The following is a 22224-nucleotide window of genomic DNA, read 5'->3' as shown; positions in this document are numbered from 1 at the left end:
AAGACTGGGTTTGAATAGATGTGCTGGAGGCAGAGAGAATCACAGAAGTGTAGGACTGGAAGGGATCTCAATAGGTCATCTAGTCCAGTCCCCTGCACTGAGACATATTATCTAGACCATCCCTGACAGACTTTTGTCTAGTCTGTTCTTAAAAACCTCCAGTGATGGAAATGCCACAACCTCCCTAGGTAATTTGTTCCAGTGCTTAACTGCCTTTACAGTTAGGAAACTTTTCCTAATGTCTAACCTAAATCTCCCTTGCTGCAATTTAAGCCCATTAAGTCTTGTCCTGTCCTCAGTGGACAAGGAGAACAATTTATCACCCTCGTCTTTATAACAACCTTTTACACAATTGAGGACTGTTATCAGTGTCTCCCCTCTATTCTCCTACACCCTAGTCTTCTCCAGAGTAAACAAATTCAATTTTTTCAATCTTTCCACATAGGTCATGTTTTCTAGATCTTTAATTTCTGTTGCTCTCCTCTGGACTTTCTCCAATTTGTCCACATCTTTCCCAAAGTGTGGTACCTCAGTTGAGGCCTTATCAGTTTTGAGCAGAGCAGAAGAAGTACTGGGTACTTCTCATGTCTTGCTTACAACACTTCTGCTAATGCATCCCAGAATGATGTTTGCTCTTTTTCTCCTCCCCTCCCCGCCCCCAACAGTGTTATCCTATTGATTCGTTGCTTGTGATCCACTATAACCCCTGGATCCTTTGCTGCAGTACTCCTTCCCAAACAGTCATTTCCCAGTTGTATTTGTGCAGTTGATTATTCCTTCCTAAGTGTAGTACTTTGCATTTGTCCTTATTGAATTTCATCCTGTTTAATTCAGTAAATTTCTCCAGTTTGTCGAGATCATTTTGAATTTTCACCCTGTCCTCCAAAGTGCTTGCGACCCCTCCCAGCTCAGCATCATCTGCATGATTCACAAGTTTACTTTCTCTGCTATTATCCAAATCATTTATAAAGATATTGAATAGAACTGGACCCAGGACAGAACCCTGGGGGATCCCACTTGAGATGCCCTTCCAGCTGGATTGTGAACCATTGATAACTATTCTCCCTGTGCCTCCACACAAATGCAGCCCCAAGGGGCTCCTGGGCAGCATGATTCAAAGGGAGAAATCGTGCCAGGAAGCCAAAGGGACTACGGAGTCCAGAGATGGTGCAGAGACACAGTGTCTTTTTGTGGTTGGCCTTGATCACCTGAATATACCCAGTTGTGGGAGTGGGGCCCACAGCCTTTTCCATGAAGGAGCAAATGCTGCAACCTCACCTCCCCCAACCATAGGATAATTTGTTACAGTGGGAGGATGTTTGTGGAGGGATGATCATAGAATTCAGGAGGGGTGATCTGGGCCCAAATGCCTACATACACAGTAGCTGCCTTTAGGTGCAATTGTGAGAGTGTTTGCTTGAAACAGTACCCTGTTCAAGCTGGCAAAGTAATGAAATTGGTTGTAGAGGAATTTCACAAGTTCATGGAAAGTGAAAGAGCTGAACACACAACTACTTAACTTAGTGCACTTCCTGAGTGCTCCTGAACTTCCACTCAGCATGGATGTGCTCAATAGCTTAATGGATTCTTGCCTCTCAGCATGCTGAAGTATATGTCTTTACCAGACATCTCAGCATAAAACAACTTTTCAACGGGCTCTCCACCACAACCATGTTCAAAAGGCTGAAACCTGCTCTGTATAATTTTAAGAGCTAGAAGAGACAGGCATTGAAATTATGTTACCCCAAGTAATTAGATGTTGCAGATATTAAGCTATGATAATATAACATTTCAGTGTTACTTTGATTAATGTGGCAGAAGATTTTTTTCAAATTACTCTGGTGTTCCATTGTGTAGCATTTTCCCCCTTTCTCTTTTGCAGCTGATATTTCTGATTTCTTTCTATCAGAAACAGCAGCCTAAAGAGTATACTGAGTAGTACTATAGTGCCCCAGGCTGCTAGAGAACTGTGTGAGGAAAAAAACCTCTCTCTGATGATTTATTCCTATCAATTCTTAAGAGAACCATGGTGCTCTTTTCAAGGGCTGTCTTCTACCCTTCCTTTCTTGGGGCTAGGTATGTGCAATCCTTACTCACACTGGTGAGTACCTATTCACATGAGTAGCCTCTCAAAATAGTGGCATAGGGAACAATGACCCTGGGATGCTATTCAAATTCTCAAAACAATTAGATGCACACAGCACCTTCTACACAGATGCTCCTGCAGTGCAGCGAAAGTGTAGTTATGCCAGGCAGAGCTCATTCACATTATTTAGTGCAGGGACTGTGGTATAGTGGATACAAAAGGCAGCAATGCCTGGGGAGAGCTTTGCATGACAGCAGCGTAATCACACACCATGGGCAGTAGTCCTCATTCCAGTTGTGGGACTCACCATAAAAGGTATACCCAGAGGGGTTAAGGATAAAGGAGGAATACAAAGGCAACAGCAAGTGTCTCAGAGGTATGGTAGAAGGAACTCCATGGCAGCTAGAAAATCATTCTGTCCATTGCAGTGAGGCAAATCCACTCCCTCAAGAATCTGACTTCTCAAAGTGTAGCTCACCCTGACTTGTCATATCAGACATGGACATATCAGACATGGACAGTGTCCTCAATATGACAAATGCCATGGTTCATACTCCAGCTGTAGATTTTACTATTCCTGCTGTAAGTATCTAACAACAATGAATGGAAGTACTCCAGCATGTACAGACAAGGTGTTGTGCTTGATGCAGTTTTTGGTCAATGTGATGTGACCCCCCCCCCTTTGTGCCTCTGTTTTCACCAACAATTCCATGCAGGACAGACTGGGGGATGGCAGTGCAGAAGGAATCCTGCTTTCTCACAAGAGGAAGTGTATGCCATGCTATGCAGATGTGGGGAAATATGGTGAGGATTTGTATAGTCATCCTTATTTCTTGCTGAGATGGTCTGTCACCATTTAACTGTCTCTGTGACTGTACCCTAACTAATCCCAGTGGTGTTCCTCAAACAGTGATGGCCTCTCACAAGTAGGCATAGCACCAGGCTGTGGTCAGTAAAATGCTTAAATAAACAGGTCCTGCAATTTTTTCCCCCGTCTTAGCCTGCAGCATTGCTAATGCTAATGCCAAACAAATAAACTGCCACCCACTGGCTTGCAGTGGGTGCGCACACACACGGTAACTAACACGGCTGATCACAGTAAGGCAGCTGGTGTGAAGCAGTCACCTGCTGTAGTCACTCCGAGGTGCAGTTTCTGTTGCACACTACTGGGGCTGCACTAGCCCTTTGGGATGCAGTGACCCCCTTTGAAAATGATCTGCTGGATAAGTTTCCAAAGGCACACTCCTATTATCCCCTTCTGGGAGGTGCAACCCACTAGTGTCTGAATTACCTGTTATTACTAGTGGAAGTGGCTGATTTAGCAGTGCAAACATTTTGAAAATTCATGTCCCCGTAGGGTGCACACTTGGTTACAGATCTGGGCACATCAGTTTGACAAACTATACCTCGGGGGAGTGCCCTGTAACCCCCATATTTCTCATTTATATAAAATTGTGATCTTGCATATAAAGCATGCCATGTAAGGTATCAGGGGAAAGGTTATTATCTGCTGAAAGTCACTCTTTTATCTAAATAGATATATAAATAGTGCATGTGAAATAACGAGATTGTGTTGTATGGCTGCCAGTAAAACATGCAGTAAGTTGGGGAATCGACCAGATAATAGTTCCACAAAGACAACAGAAAGAAAAGTAACCAATGCCTGGGTAGGTGTCAAACCACCATCAGCCACCATTGTCCAGCAGGGGAGCTACAATTCAGTGACTCACCTGCACAAGACCACACCAGGGGCATTGCTCAACCTTGCCTGGGGACTCAACAATGCCCACCAGACATGCCTGGATTTGTGTTCTCCAAGCACATGGACTAAGGGTATAAAACAGAACACCGTGGGCCCATGCTTTGCCTTTTCTCCTCCCCCTCTCCTTTGCTACAGATAACAAGGACACTCAGAAGACTGAAGACTCCAACAGAGGAGACTTGCCCAGGTTTCAAGGGTGAAACCTGTTGTGACGGGTTCTTCCCCCCTTTGGGGTGCCACCTGGAACTGGGGTATCACTGAGCCCACCTGATCCACCAGCTTGGGTTCCCTTAACACTATACTGTTATGCAGCCTGTCAAGCCCTTCCCCAGGCTTCAGACTGCACTTTACCAGTACACATACAGGTAGGGACACACCTATCTGCAGCTATACACACAGATGCTGAGATCAGCTCTGCATGGGAAGGCTCAGCTAAGGAATGGCCCAGTTAATGAAGTGCACCCCCGCTCTAGAGTGTAAAACTAAAAACCATCTTGTACTGCACAGAGAACTGTACAGCATAAGCTCAAGAAATTCACCCCCCCCCCTCAACGTGGAGAGGAATATATACAGCTTTTTGCCCCAAGTTATGATTTCCAGACACACTGGTTTTAGACAAAACAAACGCAAGTTTATTAACTACAAAAGATAGATTTGAAGTGATTATAAGGGATAGCAAACAGATCAAAGCAGATTACTTAGCAAATAGAACATATATGCAATCTAAGCTTAATATACTAAAGAAACTGTAGCAAATTCTCACCCTAAATGTTGTTTTAGGCAGCCTGCAGAGAGTCTTGAAGGCAAGCTGCATTTGCTTGCAGCTATATCTTTCACAGGCCAGACAACCCTTTAGCCTGGGCTCAGCCCTTCTCCCCTAGTCTTTTTGTTCTCAGGTGTTTCCAGCAGTCCTCTTTCTTGGGTGGGGAGTCAATGAAGAATGCATCACAATGATGTCACTCCCCTGCTTTAGTTTTTGCATATGGCGGGAATCCTTTGTCTCCCAATTTGATCCCCAGTCGGTGGAAAAACACTAGTATTATCATAGAGTCCAGTACCAGGTGACTTGGTCCATAACTCAGCCATAACTCAGACACTGTTTGCACCATCCCCAGGAAGGCTTTTTGGTGGGTGATTAGCAACTTCTAAGACCTATTGTTCTCCCTAATGGCCCTTCCCAGTGAGCCATCGAGACTGATTGCATTCTGTCTAGTGGGTGTTCCCCAGGTGTAAATACCTTTGTAATAGATGTATAGACAATATTCCTAGCTTCAGATACAAAAATGATACATGCATACAAATAGGATAATCAATCATAACCTTTTCAATGATATCTCACATGACCTATCTTGTATAAAATACATCATAGTTAGGCCATAATATCTCATAATAGCTCTATGAAGAATACAGGGGCTGTGGTCAGGTGCATGTGTGTTCATTCAGTGTGCTGTCCCAGCTAGCAGAGATAGCATACCTCAATTAAACTGCCCAATAAATCCACAGACTTGGTTTTCAGTGAAGGCACCTGGCCTGGTTTATTTTTGACGAAGCACGGTAATAGCACCTGGCAGACTGAGGATACTAAGACATGTATGCTCGTGACAATGGACACAGCTCAGTCAGTGGTGGGACTTCTACTGCTCCCTAGGCTAGCCAAAGATACTCCCTCTGAGATACATCTTTATACCCCAGTTCAAACAAGTTAGTACTGCCCCTTCGACATAGTTAGTTACTGCCTCTGACATCACTAGTTATCACCGATCATCTTGTTGTACATGTTGGTTCAATAAAAACATCTCTATTACGTACTGTCATCCTGACCATATCTTTTAGGAGGGGTCAGTGTGTTCCAGTTATCTCTGGGGAATGTTTTTGTACCATCCTTGATATCGGGATGTTCTGGTACCACTTGATATCAGGGTATGTTTGCGTGACCACTCTGTGACTAGCACTTCTTAGGAATGTGCATTTCTGCAATATCAGTCCTGTTCTTGCCAAATTCAGTCCTGCCTCAGACTAGGCCTCTAATACAAGGGCTTATGTCTCAGGCTCTCTTCTTATTCTGGGGCATAGTGTCACACCTGTGTATTATGAACTGCAATATCCAGTGGGGTGAGAGAAACTGCTTAATCTTGAAGTTGCCCAGTCTAACAGGGTTGAGAATTTAGACTGCATGCTTATATATTTTCTTTTCTTTTGGTAACCACTCTGACTTTTTGCGTATCACTTATAATTGCTTAAAATCTATCTTTTGTCATCAGTAAACTTGTTTTACCGTTTATCTTTACCAGTGAGTTTGCCTGAAGTGCCTGGTAAATCTGCTCGGGTTTACAAAGGCTAGTCCTATGTCTACTTTCCATTGATGAAGTGGTGAACCAATTAAATTTGCACTGCTTGTCTTGAGCAGTGCAAGATGGTATATCCCTGACGTACAGTGCTGGGATGTGGGGGGATTTAGCTGGTGCCTTTCTCTGTGTGATTCATGAGTGGCTCTGGGAGCATTTATGAAATCTGGCTGGGTATGGGACACATGCAGTTGTGCTGATAACAGTGCCTGGAGGCATTGTGAGAGACAGCCCAGGTTGGAGAATTAAGGGGGCACAGCAGTCCCACGGTTCCAGGCTGCACCCCAGGGATCCTGTCAAACCAGATGCTTCCAATCTCTCAAACTCCCAGATTCATGCCAGTGAAATTAGTATCATGCTATGGACATGCATTTGCTAACAAGTCTCAAACATGTGCATTGGTACTCAGTCCAAAAATAATCAATGCAGATATTTACAGAGAAGCAGAAACAGAGCCTTAAACTGAGACCTTCATCTGGCAAATCAATAATCCATACTAAATTGTGACCCTAACGTATGAGAGGAAAATAGAAAATTGCCACGTACACACACATTAGCATAATAAGTAAATGTTAATTGATGTGCTTTAATTGTGATAGTTCCTGGGAGATTTGCAATGAGCAAGGCTTTACTGTATGGGCACATACAGCATATGCTGGAACATCTAGGAAGAGTCATCATGTCTAAAGCACTTTCTACCATCTGCTAGAAAGACTGAAATATTGAAAGGTTTTTTTCCTCCACTTTCGCTGACTCCTCATATATACAACTGACTTCATTCTTGCCATTTATGACCCATTAATATTTTGTGTAGTTTGTCTCTTATATATTTTATGCTACTGAATTACATTATAGTAATGGGTACAGAAAGAACAAAAGATAAATAACTTTCCAGACTGACAGCCAGCCTTATGGATTCATTGCCTTACACCCACGTTTTGTGCTGTAGTTCAAGGATAGAAATTGCTGTTTACTGAAACAGATGTCAGTCATTTAAAGTTTTTCATTTTTAGGCTGTCTCACCAAGTCAGGCACAGCTAAAGCTGGAGGACTCTCACAGCTACTGGGCGCAACTTTGGGCGGCGCATTTGTGGGTTCCTTTCTCACTCCTCTTGAGGGCAATTTGATCCTTGACATAGCTCAAGAAAGCCCCACAGCTGCTCTAGACTAACCACAGCTTTCAGTAGGGCCTACAAAGGGCCATCCACCTTGATGGAGAAAAACTGTATTCTAGTTATGCACCATTTCCACCTCCAACCCAATAACCACCCTGGCTCTGCTTTGCTGGGGGCTGCTGGGAGGATGGCACAGAAAGTGTCCATGGCATTGGGGACACCCTAACAGTGGGAGAAGATCCAGGTGCTTTCTAGTTCCTTCACACCACAGGAACGGCACAAAGGCACTGGCTTGGAGCTGAGGGTTATGGCCACAGACAGTTCTGAATTGGCTTACATCACTCCCTTTGGTCATCACAAAGTGCAGCATTGATGGGTCTAAGGGCAGTTAAGTCTAGGTCTCCTATGCCAGAAGAGGGTTACTGTAACTATACTGGGCCTTTCAGAAGGGGAGACAGAGTGTGGTAAGGGTTCTATGAAGGACTTGGAAAAACTACATAAGTGAACAAAAATATTTGTTTTGGTTTTAAAAACTGAAAAAGGGCAGATTACCACTTACCATGTCACGTAGAAATCACCTTCAGGGAAAGGGTGAGTCACTGTCAGAGAGACTAACGTAATATGTTGACCCTAAAGCAAGAGGTTGCATATTAGTTCCTCTGTGAACATGGGGGAAAATCTACAGTGGCTCTGTTTGCCACAGGCTTAAAATCCAGAGGCTTTCTTTTGGGTATATGGAAAAAAGTAATAAAAGGTGTGACTGACAGTGAACACATTCTCTATTCACTGGGGAAAGCAAGCTCCTGTATAGTTTTTCCATGTTCATAGTTCTTCTACTGAGGAGAGACAAGGGTTCATAAAGTATCAAAAAAATGAAGTGCTATAGTATTTTTCCCATTTCTATGTTAAAGACAGCCAAAACAATTTTAATGACATTTGTACACAGACAAATCTGATGAGAAATTGTATGCTGAGTCTGTGCATAGAATGAATATCTACACCTCAGTTATAAATGCTTGGGGAAAATAGAAACAAAACGAGGATTTATAATGGAAATGCTGTCACTACATAGTTATGGCTGTGTCACTAGCAGAAGCTGCTTTAAAAAAAAAGTTAAAAGGTTTAGGAACTGAAGTAAAATGAAATAAGTTGTACAGTTACTAACTTTCTTAATTGTTTAAATCTACCTACATAATGATATTAATAAATGTTACCCCAAAAAAATCAGACTTCAGTAATGCTAAGTAGTATGATAGAATAAAGAAAGCTTTTTTTGTTTCAATGTCAATCTGTTTACCATTACAAGACTTGAGAGGCATATAAAATGAAGTCTGACTGACTGGTAAAGGGCTGCACAAAATTTGTAACATTCAGTAAATAGTTTGTCATTGGTATTTTAAAACAGAATAGACAGCATGCAACATCCTATTTACTTTCAAGAATGAACAATTATATTATGAACATAAAAAAGTGACTAATTATAACATTGTGTGCCATTTTGAAGCTAAGAGCTTCAATGGTTATAACCAGATTCTGACAAAGAAAAATATGCCTTATGGGCATCTCTAAGTTAAAACATCCTCAGAGAAAAAAAGTAATTAAAAACAGTCAAGGACATCACCAAAACAAGGTAACAGGAATAGAAACATGATACTAGGGGGGTTTGGATTTTACTATTAAAATATAAAAAACTAAGAAGAAACAAAAAATTGTTATTCCCCTCCCAAAAAATGTTTTGAATTTGTATGCAGTGTTTTTGTAGCTATGTCAGTCCCAGGATATTAGAGAAACAAGGTAAGTGAGGTAATATTTTTTATTGGACTAACTTCTGTTGGCAAGAGAAACAAGCTGGGCCAATAAAAGATATTACTTCACACACCCTGTCTCTGTTCAGAGTTTGTAATTTATCTCTTGTATAGCTAATATCCTTCTAGATTGAGGGATAGTTTCAGACATTCAATCAAAACAGTTATATATATCAGCACAGCTGTATATTGACACATACAATGTCCCATTTAAATGGGAGGGACAAAGTTCAAAGTTTCTGAAACTGAGCATACATTTTTCATGTGCCTCTATTTGCACATATAAAACTAAATTAGTAATAATTGGAATTGAACATTTTACATGTGTATGTCATATACTCAAATTCTGTTCTACTGTGTGTGCACAAAACTGCTTGTTTTCATGCTTTTGGGTGGGCATGCAAAACTGCACATGCAGTTTGAGGCCATATTTCAAACCATGTCCCTGAAAGTTTACAGACTGCCTATTTGTACGATTGGAGAGTTATTGAGGCTCTGTAAAAAGGTTTCTAATGACAAAAAAATATATGTATAGAAAGATGAGATTTAAACTGGTATAAAAAGTATCAGCTTATTAAAACTGAGAAGTGCCTATTAATGTTTCCAAAGAGGGAAAAAATGCAGAAGTTCTTATTTTCATCATTTTATTCTATAAATGTAAGCAAATGATCTATAGTGTACCTTTTATGTCCCTTACCTCACCCCATATACTGACTCAAAGGAGAAGCACTGAATCAAAGTGAGCCATGGAAAACAGAAAAACACTACATGCCTTATTTATAATTCTCTCTGCAGATGGATTATATCCCAGATCATTTTTGCCATTACCTTATTTCTAGCAGTTTATTGTGGTAGGTTTAATTTTGTTTTTCTTTTCATTCAACAGGCTGAGGCAAATGGTCCAGCAAATCCTTTTATTAGTTCAAGTGCAAATGCTCCATCATCTCCCAGGACCTTAATCTCCTGCCAGTATGTGGGCTGGAGAGTTGCCAGTGTACTCTCCCAGGTCTTCTTACCACCCATTGGTCCCAACATCCCTCTGCCAAGCAAACCTAAGCAGAAGCTATCTCCTATGCAACATCAGCACTCAGAGCAGTGTGAGGTGGAGAAAAGAATTGCACTTCCTTCTCTAAGGTATTTGTTTCCTACATATAAACCTCTGTCCCTGCCCCTTCACATACTCCATTTATTCTTCTGTTTATAAGGGATATATAGATCCCAAGTTAATGACATTTATATTTTTACAACACTCCCTAGTCCCCTGAATTCAGCTTCTGAAAAGGTTCAGCAAAGTATATTTGGAGTAAAATTAGTCTGGACCATGTCTAATTTTTATGCTGAAAGACTTGTGTGCTTTGCATTGCAGTCACTTGGTTGTATGTCATCTCAGCCTGGTGGATTATCAAGTTTAAGAATAAGGTCTTTTTAAAAAGGAAAAATTTTGCACACCAAAGTCATATAATTAAAGACTTTCTGAATTTATTTTAAGAACATGAGAATGGCCATACTGCGTCAGACCAAAGGTCCATCTAGCCAAGTATCCTGTCTTCCCACAGTGGCCAATACCAGGTGCCCCAGAGGGAATGAACAGGACAGGTAATCAAGTGATCCATCCCCTGTTAGCCTCTGTTTGCCAAAATGGGTAAGGACACCATCCCTGCTCATCCTGGCTAATAGCCACTGATGGACCTATCCTCTATGAACGTATCTATTTCTTTTTTGAACCCTGTTATAGTCTTGGCCTTCATAACATCCTCTGGTAAGGAGTTCCATAGGTTGACTGTGTTGTGTCCAGAAATAGTTCCATTTGTTTGTTTTAAACCTGCTGCCTAGTAATTTCATTTGGTGACCCCTAGTTCTTGTATTATGAGAAGGGGTAAATAACACTTCCTTATTTACTTTCTCCACATCAGTCATGATTTTATAGACTTCAATCGTATTCCCCCCTTATTCATGTCTTTTCCAGATTGAAAAGTCCCAGTCTTATTAACCTCTCCTCATACGGAAGCCATTCCATACCCCTAATCATTTTTGTTGCCCTTTTCTGTACCTTTTCCAATTTCCATATATCTTTTTTGATATGGGGCAACCACATCTGGAAGATGTGGGTGTACCATGGATTTATATAGAAGCAATAGGATATTTTCTGTCTTATTATCTATCTCTTTCTTAATGATTCCCAACATTGTTCGCTTTTTTGACTGCTGCTGCAAACTGAATGGATGTTTTCAGACAACTATCCCCAATGACTCAAAGATCTCTTTCTTGAGTGGTAATAGCTAATTTAGACCCCATCATTTTATTTATTTATATATTATATAGTTGGGATTACATTTTACCATAAGCATTACTTTGCATTTATCAACATAGGATTTCATCTGCCATTTTGTTGCCCAGAGATCCTTTCGTAGCTCTTCACAGTCTGCCTGGGACTTAACTATCTTGAGTAATTTTTTTTTTATCTGTAGATGTTGCCACCTCACTGTTTAACCCTTTTTCCAGATTATTTATGAATATGTTGAATAGGACTGGTCCCAGTACAGACCCCTGGGGACACCATTATTTATCTCTCTTCATTCTGAAAACTATTTATTCCTACCCTTTGTTTCCTATATTTTAACCAGTTACCAATCCATGAGAGCATCTTCCCTCTTATCCCATGACAGCTTACTTTGCTTAAGAGCTTTTGGTGAGGGACCTTGTCAAAGGCTTTCTGAAAATCTAAGTACACTATATCCACTGGATCCCCCTTGTCCACATTTGTTGAGCCCCTCAAATAATTCTAGTAGATTGTGAGGCATGATTTTCCTTTACAAAAAACATGTTGACTCTTCCCCAACAAATTATGTTCATCTATGTGTCTGACAGTTCTGTTCTTTACTATAGTTTCAACCAGTTTTCCTGGTACTGAAGTCAGGCTTGCCAGCCTGTAATTGCTGGGATCACCTCTGGAGCCCTTTTTAAGAATTGGCATCACATTAGCTATCCTCCAGTCATTTGGTACAGAAGCTGATTTAAATGATACGTTACAGACTACAGTTAGTAGTTCTGCCATTTCACATTCGAGTTCCTTCAGAACTCTTGGGTGAATACCATTTCATCCTGGTGACTTATTACTGTTTAGTTTATCAATTTGTTCCAAAACCTCCTCTGACACCTCAATCTGGGACAGTTCCTCAGAGTTGTCACCTAAAAAGAAAGATTCCCAAACCTGAGCCACCCTCACATCCTCGTCTGTGAAGACTGATGCAAAGAATTCATTTAGTTCCTCCACTGAGTTCTCCTTTAGCATCTTGATCCTCCAGTGGCCCCACTGGTTGTTTAGCAGGCTTCCGGCTTCTGATGTACTTAATTTTTTTTTTTTGCTATTACTTTTTGAAGGACAAAGTTCCTTTTGAATCAGGTGATATAGCAACCCAGTTTTCAGGAAGGTATCCAATAATCAAAATAAAACAAGATCACTCAGGACTGTACACTGATTTAAATGAACTCTTTTTGGTCCAGTCCTGTCATCCTGCCACATATGAAAGTAACACCAAGGATCTCACTTATATTAGTAAACATATATTTTATTCCAGGAGGAAATGAAATGTCAAGCCACAAATTTAAAAGATGAAGTGCATGGGCAAAATACCAATATTTTACTACTAATCCTGGTACAAAAAGAGTTAAAAAAATTATCAAATGTCTCAGTTGTATATATGGTACTGGATGTGAAAGGACTGTGCAATATGATCAGTGTATATATCATAATTTTCTTTACTTGTGTCATAAATATAAACGGAAGGGTAAACCCCTTTGAAATCCCTCCTGGCCAGGGGAAAGCTCCTCTCACCTGTAAAGGGTTAAGAAGCTAAAGGTAACCTCGCTGGCACCTGACCAAAATGACCAATGAGGAGACAAGATACTTTCAAAAGCTGGGAGGAGGGAGAGAAACAAAGGGTCTGTGTGTCTGTCTATATGCTGGTTTCTGCCGGGGATAGACCAGGAATGAAGTCTTAGAACTTTTAGTAAGTAATCTAGCTAGGTATGTGTTAGATTATGATTTCTTTAAATGGCTGAGAAAAGAATTGTGCTGAATAGAATAACTATTTCTGTCTGTGTATCTTTTTTGTAACTTAAGGTTTTGCCTAGAGGGGTTCTCTATGTTTTTGAATCTAATTACCCTGTAAGATATCTACCATCCTGATTTTACAGGGGGAATTTCTTTATTTCTATTTACTTCTATTTTTATTAAAAGTCTTCTTGTAAGAAAACTGAATGCTTTTTCATTGTTCTCAGATCCAAGGGTCTGGGTCTGTAGTCACCTAGGCAAATTGGTGAGGCTTTTTACCAAACCTTGTCCAGGAAGTGGGGTGCAAGGTTTTGGGAAGTATTTTGGGGGGAAAGACGCGTCCAAACAGCTCTTCCCCAGTAACCAGTATTAGTTTGGTGGTGGTAGCGGCCAATCCAAGGACAACGGGTGGAATATTTTGTACCTTGGGGAAGTTTTGACCTAAGCTGGTAAAGATAAGCTTAGGAAGTTTTTCATGCAGGCCCCCACATCTGTACCCTAGAGTTCAGAGTGGGGGAGGAACCTTGACATGGTGGCATAGTGGTGAGATTAACCTGAAATCATTTTGAGATCCAGTTGAGATTTTTGTGAACTAGAAATACAGATTTTAAAAAGGAAATTTTTTTTTCCTTTGGAAAGGAAGTCCAGAAAGCAGCTGAAACTGAAAGCAGCTTGTTTTTTCTCTGCTTTGTGGCCAAGCAGAGACAAAAGGGGATTATCTTTGTGAATTGCAGGTTTTCTTTGCCTGGAAGCAGGGTACTTAACTCCAGCAGGGAAATTCAGAGTCTTCCAACCCAGAGTTTTTTTTTTCCTTCCTAAAAGTAAATAGGGTGTGTGTGTTCTACCCATTTGCTTTTTCTTTGGGCTGGGTAGGCAGGTTTCCAAGTAGTTGGAGGTTTTTTGCTTTAATTTGGGCCCAGAGCAGAAACAAGGGAATTGTCTTTTTCTGTAGGCTGACAATCACTATCAGAGAATAGGTATTCTATTCCAGCACAGCAAAATTTTACAGCCAAGTTTTGTTTGTTTATTTCTAAACCTTGGGTGTAAAGTTAGTTAAAAACAGAGAGGTTAGAATGACAAAATCCGCGGCTCGACTACAGCTGGAATTAGCCAAATTTCAGGCTGAGGAAAGACAAAGGGAACATGAAAGACAGATAGAACTCATGCGGCTGAAGAAGGAACAAGAAAGGGAGGCAACGAGAGAAGCAGAACACCACCAGGCGGCTGCTCACAGGAGAGCTATGGAAGCAAGGGACAAAGAACTGGAGGAGAAGGAAAAAGAGAGGAAGTATGTGGAGGAGATGGAGAAGATAAAGGCTCAGCAGAATATCCCAACAAACCCTAGTAATCCTTCTCCAAGTACCACTTCCCATCCCAGAAAGTTCCCCACCTACAAGGCAGGCGATGATACTGAGGCCTTCCTAGAAAACTTCGAAAGGGCCTGCCTTGGGTACAACATCTCTACTGACCAATACATGGTAGAGCTGAGGCCGCAGCTCAGTGGACCCTTAGCTGAGGTGGCAGCTGAAATGCCTAAAGAACACATGAACAAGTATGAACTGTTTAAATCCAAGGCGAGAGTCAGAATGGGGATAACACCCGAGCAGTCTCGTCGGAGGTTCAGAGCCCTAAGGTGGAAACCAGACATGTCATTTACCCGACATGCCTACCACATTGTGAAACATTGGGATGCCTGGATATCAGGAACAAGTTTTGAATCTCCAGTAAATTTGCCCTTCCTAATGCAAATGGAACAATTCTTAGAGGATGTTCCTGAGGAAATAGAAAGATACATCCTAGATGGGAAACCCAAAACTGTAATCGAGGCAGGAGAGATTGGAGCCAGATGGGTGGAGGTGGCAGAGAAGAAGAAAACTGGTCGCAGTTGGAGCGGAGACCAGAAGGGACCACCCCAGACCACACCCTATTACCAGGGGCCGCCCAAGGCCCCACCTACCTCCCAAAGAACCCTCCAGACCCCTTATCATCCCACCACCCCATTCTCCAGCAACCCACCTCGCCCCAGTGACCCGTTAGCTGGACGATGTTTTAGATGTAACGAGCTGGGGCATGTAAAGGCCAACTGCCCCAAGAACCCCAACAGATTACAGTTCATTGCACCGGAATCACACCAGAGGTCTGCAGGCCCAGATACCTCCCAGATACCCTTGGAGCGGAGGGAAACTGTGAGTGTGGGCGGGAAGAAGGTCACCGCGTGGAGGGACACTGGAGCACAAGTGTCAGCTATCCATGCTTCCTTAGTGGACCCCACTTTAATCAACCCAGAGATCCAAGTGACGTTTCAACCCTTCAAGTCCAACTCTTTCGATTTGCCTACAGCCAAGTTGCTTGTCCAGTACAAGGGCTGGTCAGGGATGTGGACTTTTGCAGTCTATGATGATTATCCCATCCCCATGCTGTTGGGGGAAGACTTGGCCAATCATGTGAAGCAGGCCAAGAGGGTGGGAATGGTCACCCGCAGCCAGGCTAAACAAGCCGTGAGGCCTAGCTCTGTTCCGGAAACTTCTATCAGGACCCGGTCAGAGGTGATGGACCCGGACCCCAGGCCAATGTCTGCAACAGCAGTAGTGGATCCAGTCCCAGAGACCCAGACGGAACCAGTCCCAGAACCAGCTGAACAACCAATACCAGACCCCGTGTCAGCACTGAATCCAGTACTTGCAACCTCAACACCAGAGGGCCCCACCGAACCTGAACTGGCAGCAGCCGATAACCCTACACAAGAGGCTCGGCCGGAGCCTGAATCCCAACATAGTGCACCAGCGGAGAGTGGTTCACAGTGAACAGAAACAGCTCCATCCCCTATATCGCTTCCAGAGGGACCAAGCCTAGATCCACAATCCAATGAGGGACTGATGTCTTCAGCATCAAGGGAACAGTTCCAGACCGAACAGGAAGCAGATGAAAGCCTCCAGAGAGCTTGGACGGCGGCACGGAGCAACCCACCGCCTCTCAGCTCTTCTAATCGATCCAGGTTTGTTGTAGAAAGAGGACTTTTATACAAGGAAACTCTTTCTGGTGGACACCAGGAAGACTGGCATCCTCAGAGACAGTTGGTAGTTCCAACTAAATACCGGGCCAAGCTCTTGAGCTTAGCCCACGATCACCCTAGTGGCCATGCTGGGGTGAACAGGACCAAAGATCGTTTGGGGGGGTTATTCCACTGGGAGGGAATGGGCAAGGATGTTTCTACCTATGTCCAGTCTTGTGAGGTGTGCCAAAGAGTGGGAAAACCCCAAGACCAGGTCAAAGCCCCTCTCCAGCCACTCCCCATCATTGAAGTTCCATTTCAGCGAGTAGCTGTGGATATTCTGGGTCCTTTTCCGAAAAAGACAGCCAGAGGAAAGCAGTACATACTGACTTTCATGGATTTTGCCACCCGATGGCCGGAAGCAGTAGCTCTAAGCAACACCAGGGCTAAAAGTGTGTGTCAGGCACTAGCAGACATTTTTGCCAGGGTAGGTTGGCCCTCCGACATCCTCACAGATGCAGGGACTAATTTCCTGGCAGGAACTATGAAAAACCTTTGGGAAGCTCATGGGGTAAATCACTTGGTTGCCACTCCTTACCGCCATCAAACAAATGGCATGGTGGAGAAGTTTAATGGAACTTTGGGGGCCATGATACGTAAATTTGTAAATGAGCACTCCAATGATTGGGACCTAGTGTTGCAGCAGTTGCTTTTTGCCTACAGAGCTGTACCACACCCCAGTTTAGGGTTTTCCCCGTTTGAACTTGTATATGGCCGTGAGGTTAAGGGGCCATTGCAGTTGGTGAAGCAGCAATGGGAGGGATTTACACCTTCTCCAGGAACTAACATTCTGGACTTCGTAACCAACCTACAAAACACCCTCCGAACCTCTTTAGCCCTTGCTAGAGAAAACTTACAGGATGCTCAAAAAGAGCAAAAAGCCTGGTATGATAAACATGCCAGAGAGCGTTCCTTCAAAGTAGGAGACCAGGTCATGGTCTTAAAGGCGCTCCAGGCCCATAAAATGGAAGCATCGTGGGAAGGGCCATTCACGGTCCAGGAGCGCCTGGGAGCTGTTAATTATCTCATAGCATTCCCCACCTCCAACCGAAAGCCTAAGGTGTACCATATTAATTCTCTTAAGCCCTTTTATTCCAGAGAATTAAAGGTTTGTCAGTTTACAGCCCAGGGAGGAGACGATGCTGAGTGGCCTGAAGGTGTCTACTACGAAGGGAAATGTGGTGGTGGTGTGGAAGAGGTGAACCTCTCCATGACCCTTGGGCGTATGCAGCGACAGCAGATCCAGGAGCTGTGCACTAGCTATGCGCCAACGTTCTCAGCCACCCCAGGACTGACTGAATGGGCATACCACTCCATTGACACAGGTAATGCTCACCCAATTAGGGTCCAACCTTACCGGGTGTCTCCTCAAGCTAAAACTGCTATAGAATGGGAGATCCAGGATATGTTACAGATGGGTGTAATCCACCCCTCTGAAAGTGCATGGGCATCTCCAGTGGTTCTAGTTCCCAAACCAGATGGGGAAATACGTTTTTGCGTGGACTACCGTAAGCTAAATGCTGTAACTCGCCCAGACAACTATCCAATGCCACGCACAGATGAACTATTAGAGAAACTGGGATGGGCCCAGTTCATCTCTACCTTGGACTTAACCAAGGGGTACTGGCAGGTACCGCTAGATGAATCTGCCAAGGAAAGGTCAGCCTTCACCACACATCTCGGGCTGTATGAATTTAATGTACTCCCTTTCGGGCTGCGAAATGCACCCGCCACTTTCCAAAGACTTGTAGATGGTCTCCTAGCGGGATTAGGAGAATATGCAGTCGCCTACCTTGACGACGTGGCCATATTTTCGGATTCCTGGGCAGACCACCTGGAACATCTACAAAAAGTTCTTGAGCGCATAAGGGAGGCAGGACTAACTGTTAAGGCTAAGAAGTGTCAAATAGGCCTAAACAGAGTGACTTACCTTGGACACCAGGTGGGTCAAGGAACTATCAGCCCCCTACAGGCCAAAGTGGATGCTATCCAAAAGTGGCCTGTCCCAAAGTCAAAGAAACAGGTTCAATCCTTCTTAGGCTTGGCCGGTTATTACAGACGATCTGTACCGCACTACAGCCAAATCGCCGCCCCACTGACAGACCTAGCCAAAAAGAAACAGCCAAATGCTGTTCAGTGGACCGAAAAGTGTCAGAAAGCCTTTAACAAGCTTAAAGCGACACTCATGTCTGACCCTGTACTAAGGGCCCCAGACTTTGACAAACCGTTCCTAGTAACCACAGATGCGTCTGAGCGTGGTGTGGGAGCAGTTTTAATGCAGAAAGGACCTGATCAAGAATTCCACCCTGTAGTGTTACTCAGCAAAAAACTGTCTGAGAGGGAAAGCAACTGGTCAGTCACTGAAAAAGAATGTTTCGCCATTGTCTACGCTCTGGAAAAGCTACACCCATATGTTTGGGGACGGCGTTTCCACCTGCAAACCGACCATGCTGCAGTGAAGTGGCTTCACACCGTCAAGGAAACTAACAAAAAACTTCTTCGGTGGAGTTTAGCTCTCCAAGATTTTGATTTCGACATCCAACACATCTCAGGAGCTTCTAACAAAGTGGCTGATGCACTCTCCCGTGAAAGTTTCCCAGAATCAACTGGTTAAAATCGTCCTTGAGATGTAGAAAATATTGTTAGTCTTTATGTACTTGGTAGTATATTTAGAGATGCATGTGTCTTATTAACTCTGTTTTTCTTAGAGCTCCAGGAAGAAATCCCAGCCAGTGTTTCACCCTAGCTGAGATTTGGGGGGCGTGTCATAAATATAAAGGGAAGGGTAAACCCCTTTGAAATCCCTCCTGGCCAGGGAAAGCTCCTCTCACCTGTAAAGGGTTAAGAAGCTAAAGGTAACCTCGCTGGCACCTGACCAAAATGACCAATGAGGAGACAAGATACTTTCAAAAGCTGGGAGGAGGGAGAGAAACAAAGGGTCTGTGTGTCTGTCTATATGCTGGTTTCTGCCGGGGATAGACCAGGAATGGAGTCTTAGAACTTTTAGTAAGTAATCTAGCTAGGTATGTGTTAGATTATGATTTCTTTAAATGGCTGAGAAAAGAATTGTGCTGAATAGAATAACTATTTCTGTCTGTGTATCTTTTTTGTAACTTAAAGTTTTGCCTAGCGGGGTTCTCTATGTTTTTGAATCTAAATACCCTGTAAGATATCTACCATCCTGATTTTACAGGGGGAATTTCTTTATTTCTATTTACTTCTATTTTTATTAAAAGTCTTCTTGTAAGAAAACTGAATGCTTTTTCATTGTTCTCAGATCCAAGGGTCTGGGTCTGTAGTCACCTAGGCAAATTGGTGAGGCTTTTTACCAAACCTTGCCCAGGAAGTGGGGTGCAAGGTTTTGGGAAGTATTTTGGGGGGAAAGACGCGTCCAAACAGCTCTTCCCCAGTAACCAGTATTAGTTTGGTGATGGTAGCGGCCAATCCAAGGACACGGGTGAAATATTTTGTACCTTGGGGAAGTTTTGACCTAAGCTGGTAAAGATAAGCTTAGGAGGTTTTTCATGCAGGCCCCCACATCTGTACCCTAGAGTTCAGAGTGGGGGAGGAACCTTGACAACTTGTTTGTGCTGTACAGATTTTTTCTGTGCCATACTCCATTTCTCATTTTATCTTTGAATTGCTATAGTGTGTTAGGTTAGTTAATATTTTCACCCCTTGAAGGGGGAAGGCATTATATAATTGCTATTATGTAATTAAGAAGTTACTTTCACTTAGAACAACTTAGCGTTAAAATAGAAAGCATGTCCAAGGTCAGTATGAAACATCACTTTCTAACTCAAAGGAATTAAATATCTATACAACTTCACTTCAGACTAGCATAGTAAAGGTCATACTCTGATGACTAAAGGATATTAAAAAAAAAAAAAAAAAAAACCCACAATGTTCTTTCCGCCACAAATAATCCTGACAAGCTAGGCCTTTTGAAGGATGGTAAATTCTTAGAAACCAACGCATAGCAATGGTGAAAATATCCTTAGAGGAGACAGCTACATATAAACATGTGACAGCTTCTGGCAATAAATAAAGCATGACTTTTCCCACATGTATCAAAGGAAAAATGTGTCAGATCTGAATTGAAGTATGACTACTGTCTGTTGCCTAAAGAAGAAGGAATGTAATCCAGAAATTCTTGATGCTAGTATTTGAAGTCATGCACTGCTGATTCAAGATCCAGAAAACAATTCATAACAATTACAGTAATTCAGGTTCTGAAAGCAATATGTAGCCTGATAGGCTTACTGAGCAGAGACAAGTTTGTGGAAATGGATTTTCAGACCCTCATGACCTAGATTTGCGGTGTTCTGGAAGCCAATAATATCCCTAGTAAAAGTGTTTGAACCTTCTCTTCGAAGCCTAAAACTATGTGATGCTCAACATGTGCAAGTTAAATTAGGCCTCTCTCAACTTTTGCCTACAGCCCTCTTCAACAATCGGCTCATTTTGGCTGGCACCCTCAGCCGCCACCCTTCTCAGCTCAAGCAAATAGGCCTCAGAGCTGCTCTAAATTGTGTCTGTCTGCAACATTTCTCCCACCTCAAGAGACCTTTCAGGCTCACAGGGATCACTGGAGTACAGTGATGCTCTCGACGTGCCCCTTTTCTCTCAGACATGCTCCGACATATCTCCTCCATCTGGCAGCAGGCCATAGGATGGCCACCTGCTTACTCCCCTTATACTAGGAGAATCCCCATGTAGCCAGTGATGCTGCAGCAGTGTAAAGGAGCTGGGAAGGAGAGTCAGGGGCAAGGGAAGCCAATAGAGCCATGCCAGTTTACACCAGCTGAAGATCTGGGCCAATATTCTTACTGCAATAGGAACTCCATGTCCAACTCACTACAACCAACTGATCTAAAAATCTTCTTTTCAGCTGCTTCAAAATATTATGCATGGGAGAACCCAAGGGAAAGGAAATTACAGATATGAAATGAGATGGGATTGCAGCACCTTCATGGCCTGTGACCTGCCTCTCAGTGAAGTGAAAAGCAAGTTAATTACTGATTTAAAAACAAAAAACAAACCAACCCCCACACTGAGTCATGCCACAGACTAAGTACAGCAGCAGGGCTCTGACAAAAAGACAGTGATAAACTGTGATGCATTTCACATACTGCAAAATGCTAGAAACCTAATTGCTGAGACACTACATACTTGATTTTCTATTGTATCTGAGAACCAGTTGGAACTCTTTGATCTTTAGTCATCATCCAGCACTGGTGTAAGAAAGCAGCAGGTTAACTACTCTACCAAACCCCCGACTTCCTTCCTATCCTGGCCCTTACCCACACCAATATACTGCTTCCCTCTCCTTATACTGGAGCCACATCCACCAGCCTCCCACCAGTGCAGAGTTCCTCTGTGAAGAAAGAAATCTCCATTAGCTATCTCTGGCCACTTTGCCCTGCTTACAGTGACATTAGCAGACCAGAGGAAGCAGGGCCATAGCTATTTCCATGTTCATAGCTGCCCAATATCTACTCTATCTTGAAAGAAGGGTGAAGGTATATTGTCAATCCTGGTTACTCATCAGAGTGTTTGTCTAGACTTTGCCGATGTGGTTTGCAGTCTTCTTAATCATTCTGGATCTTTCACTGCTTTTGGATTCTCAGGTGACAGCTGAGCAACACAAGTGCAATTTTCATCTATGGTTATCCCGGTGTGCTGCTGTTCCTCCTCAACACAGACCTCCTCACAGAGGTCTGTGCCTTTGTAACCTCAAGGCTAGAGTACTACCATGCACTCTGCTTAGAGCAACCCTTGAAAAGGACAAACTCATACAGCTACTCCCCTGGAGTGTAGCAAACATCTGAGGGCGTAACACTAGCCCTCAATGATCTGTGCTAGATATTCAGTAGCAGGTGGACGTGTCAGTTAAAACCAAAGTGGTCTGTGACCCAGCTATCTGAGAAACCATCTCTTCCCTTATATCCTGCTCTGGGAGTAAGGATCTGCCAGATCACTCCCACAGCCAGTTCCAGTCAGAG

General features: G+C 43.0%; 1 protein-coding gene across 4 annotated transcripts in view; it reads left to right on the top strand.

Annotated features, from left to right (window-relative positions):
• TMEM232 (transmembrane protein 232) overlaps window positions 1–22224 on the top strand; it is a 138773-nt gene that overhangs the window by 84763 nt on the left and 31786 nt on the right. For 3 of the 4 annotated variants that reach the window (XM_073344672.1, XM_073344673.1, XM_073344674.1), the window contains exon 12: window positions 10000–10247. In XM_073344672.1, coding sequence (XP_073200773.1) covers window positions 10000–10247 — 248 coding nt within the window. The remainder of the gene's footprint in view (window positions 1–9999; window positions 10248–22224) is intronic. The other variant, XM_073344675.1, reaches the window with a different exon arrangement.

The sequence above is a fragment of the Lepidochelys kempii genome, chromosome 5 (genome assembly GCF_965140265.1).
Source record: "Lepidochelys kempii isolate rLepKem1 chromosome 5, rLepKem1.hap2, whole genome shotgun sequence".
Classification (NCBI taxonomy): Eukaryota; Metazoa; Chordata; order Testudines; family Cheloniidae; genus Lepidochelys; species Lepidochelys kempii.
The sequence above is the reverse complement of the archived record's forward strand: the minus strand, read 5'-3'. Positions and strand labels throughout refer to the sequence as shown.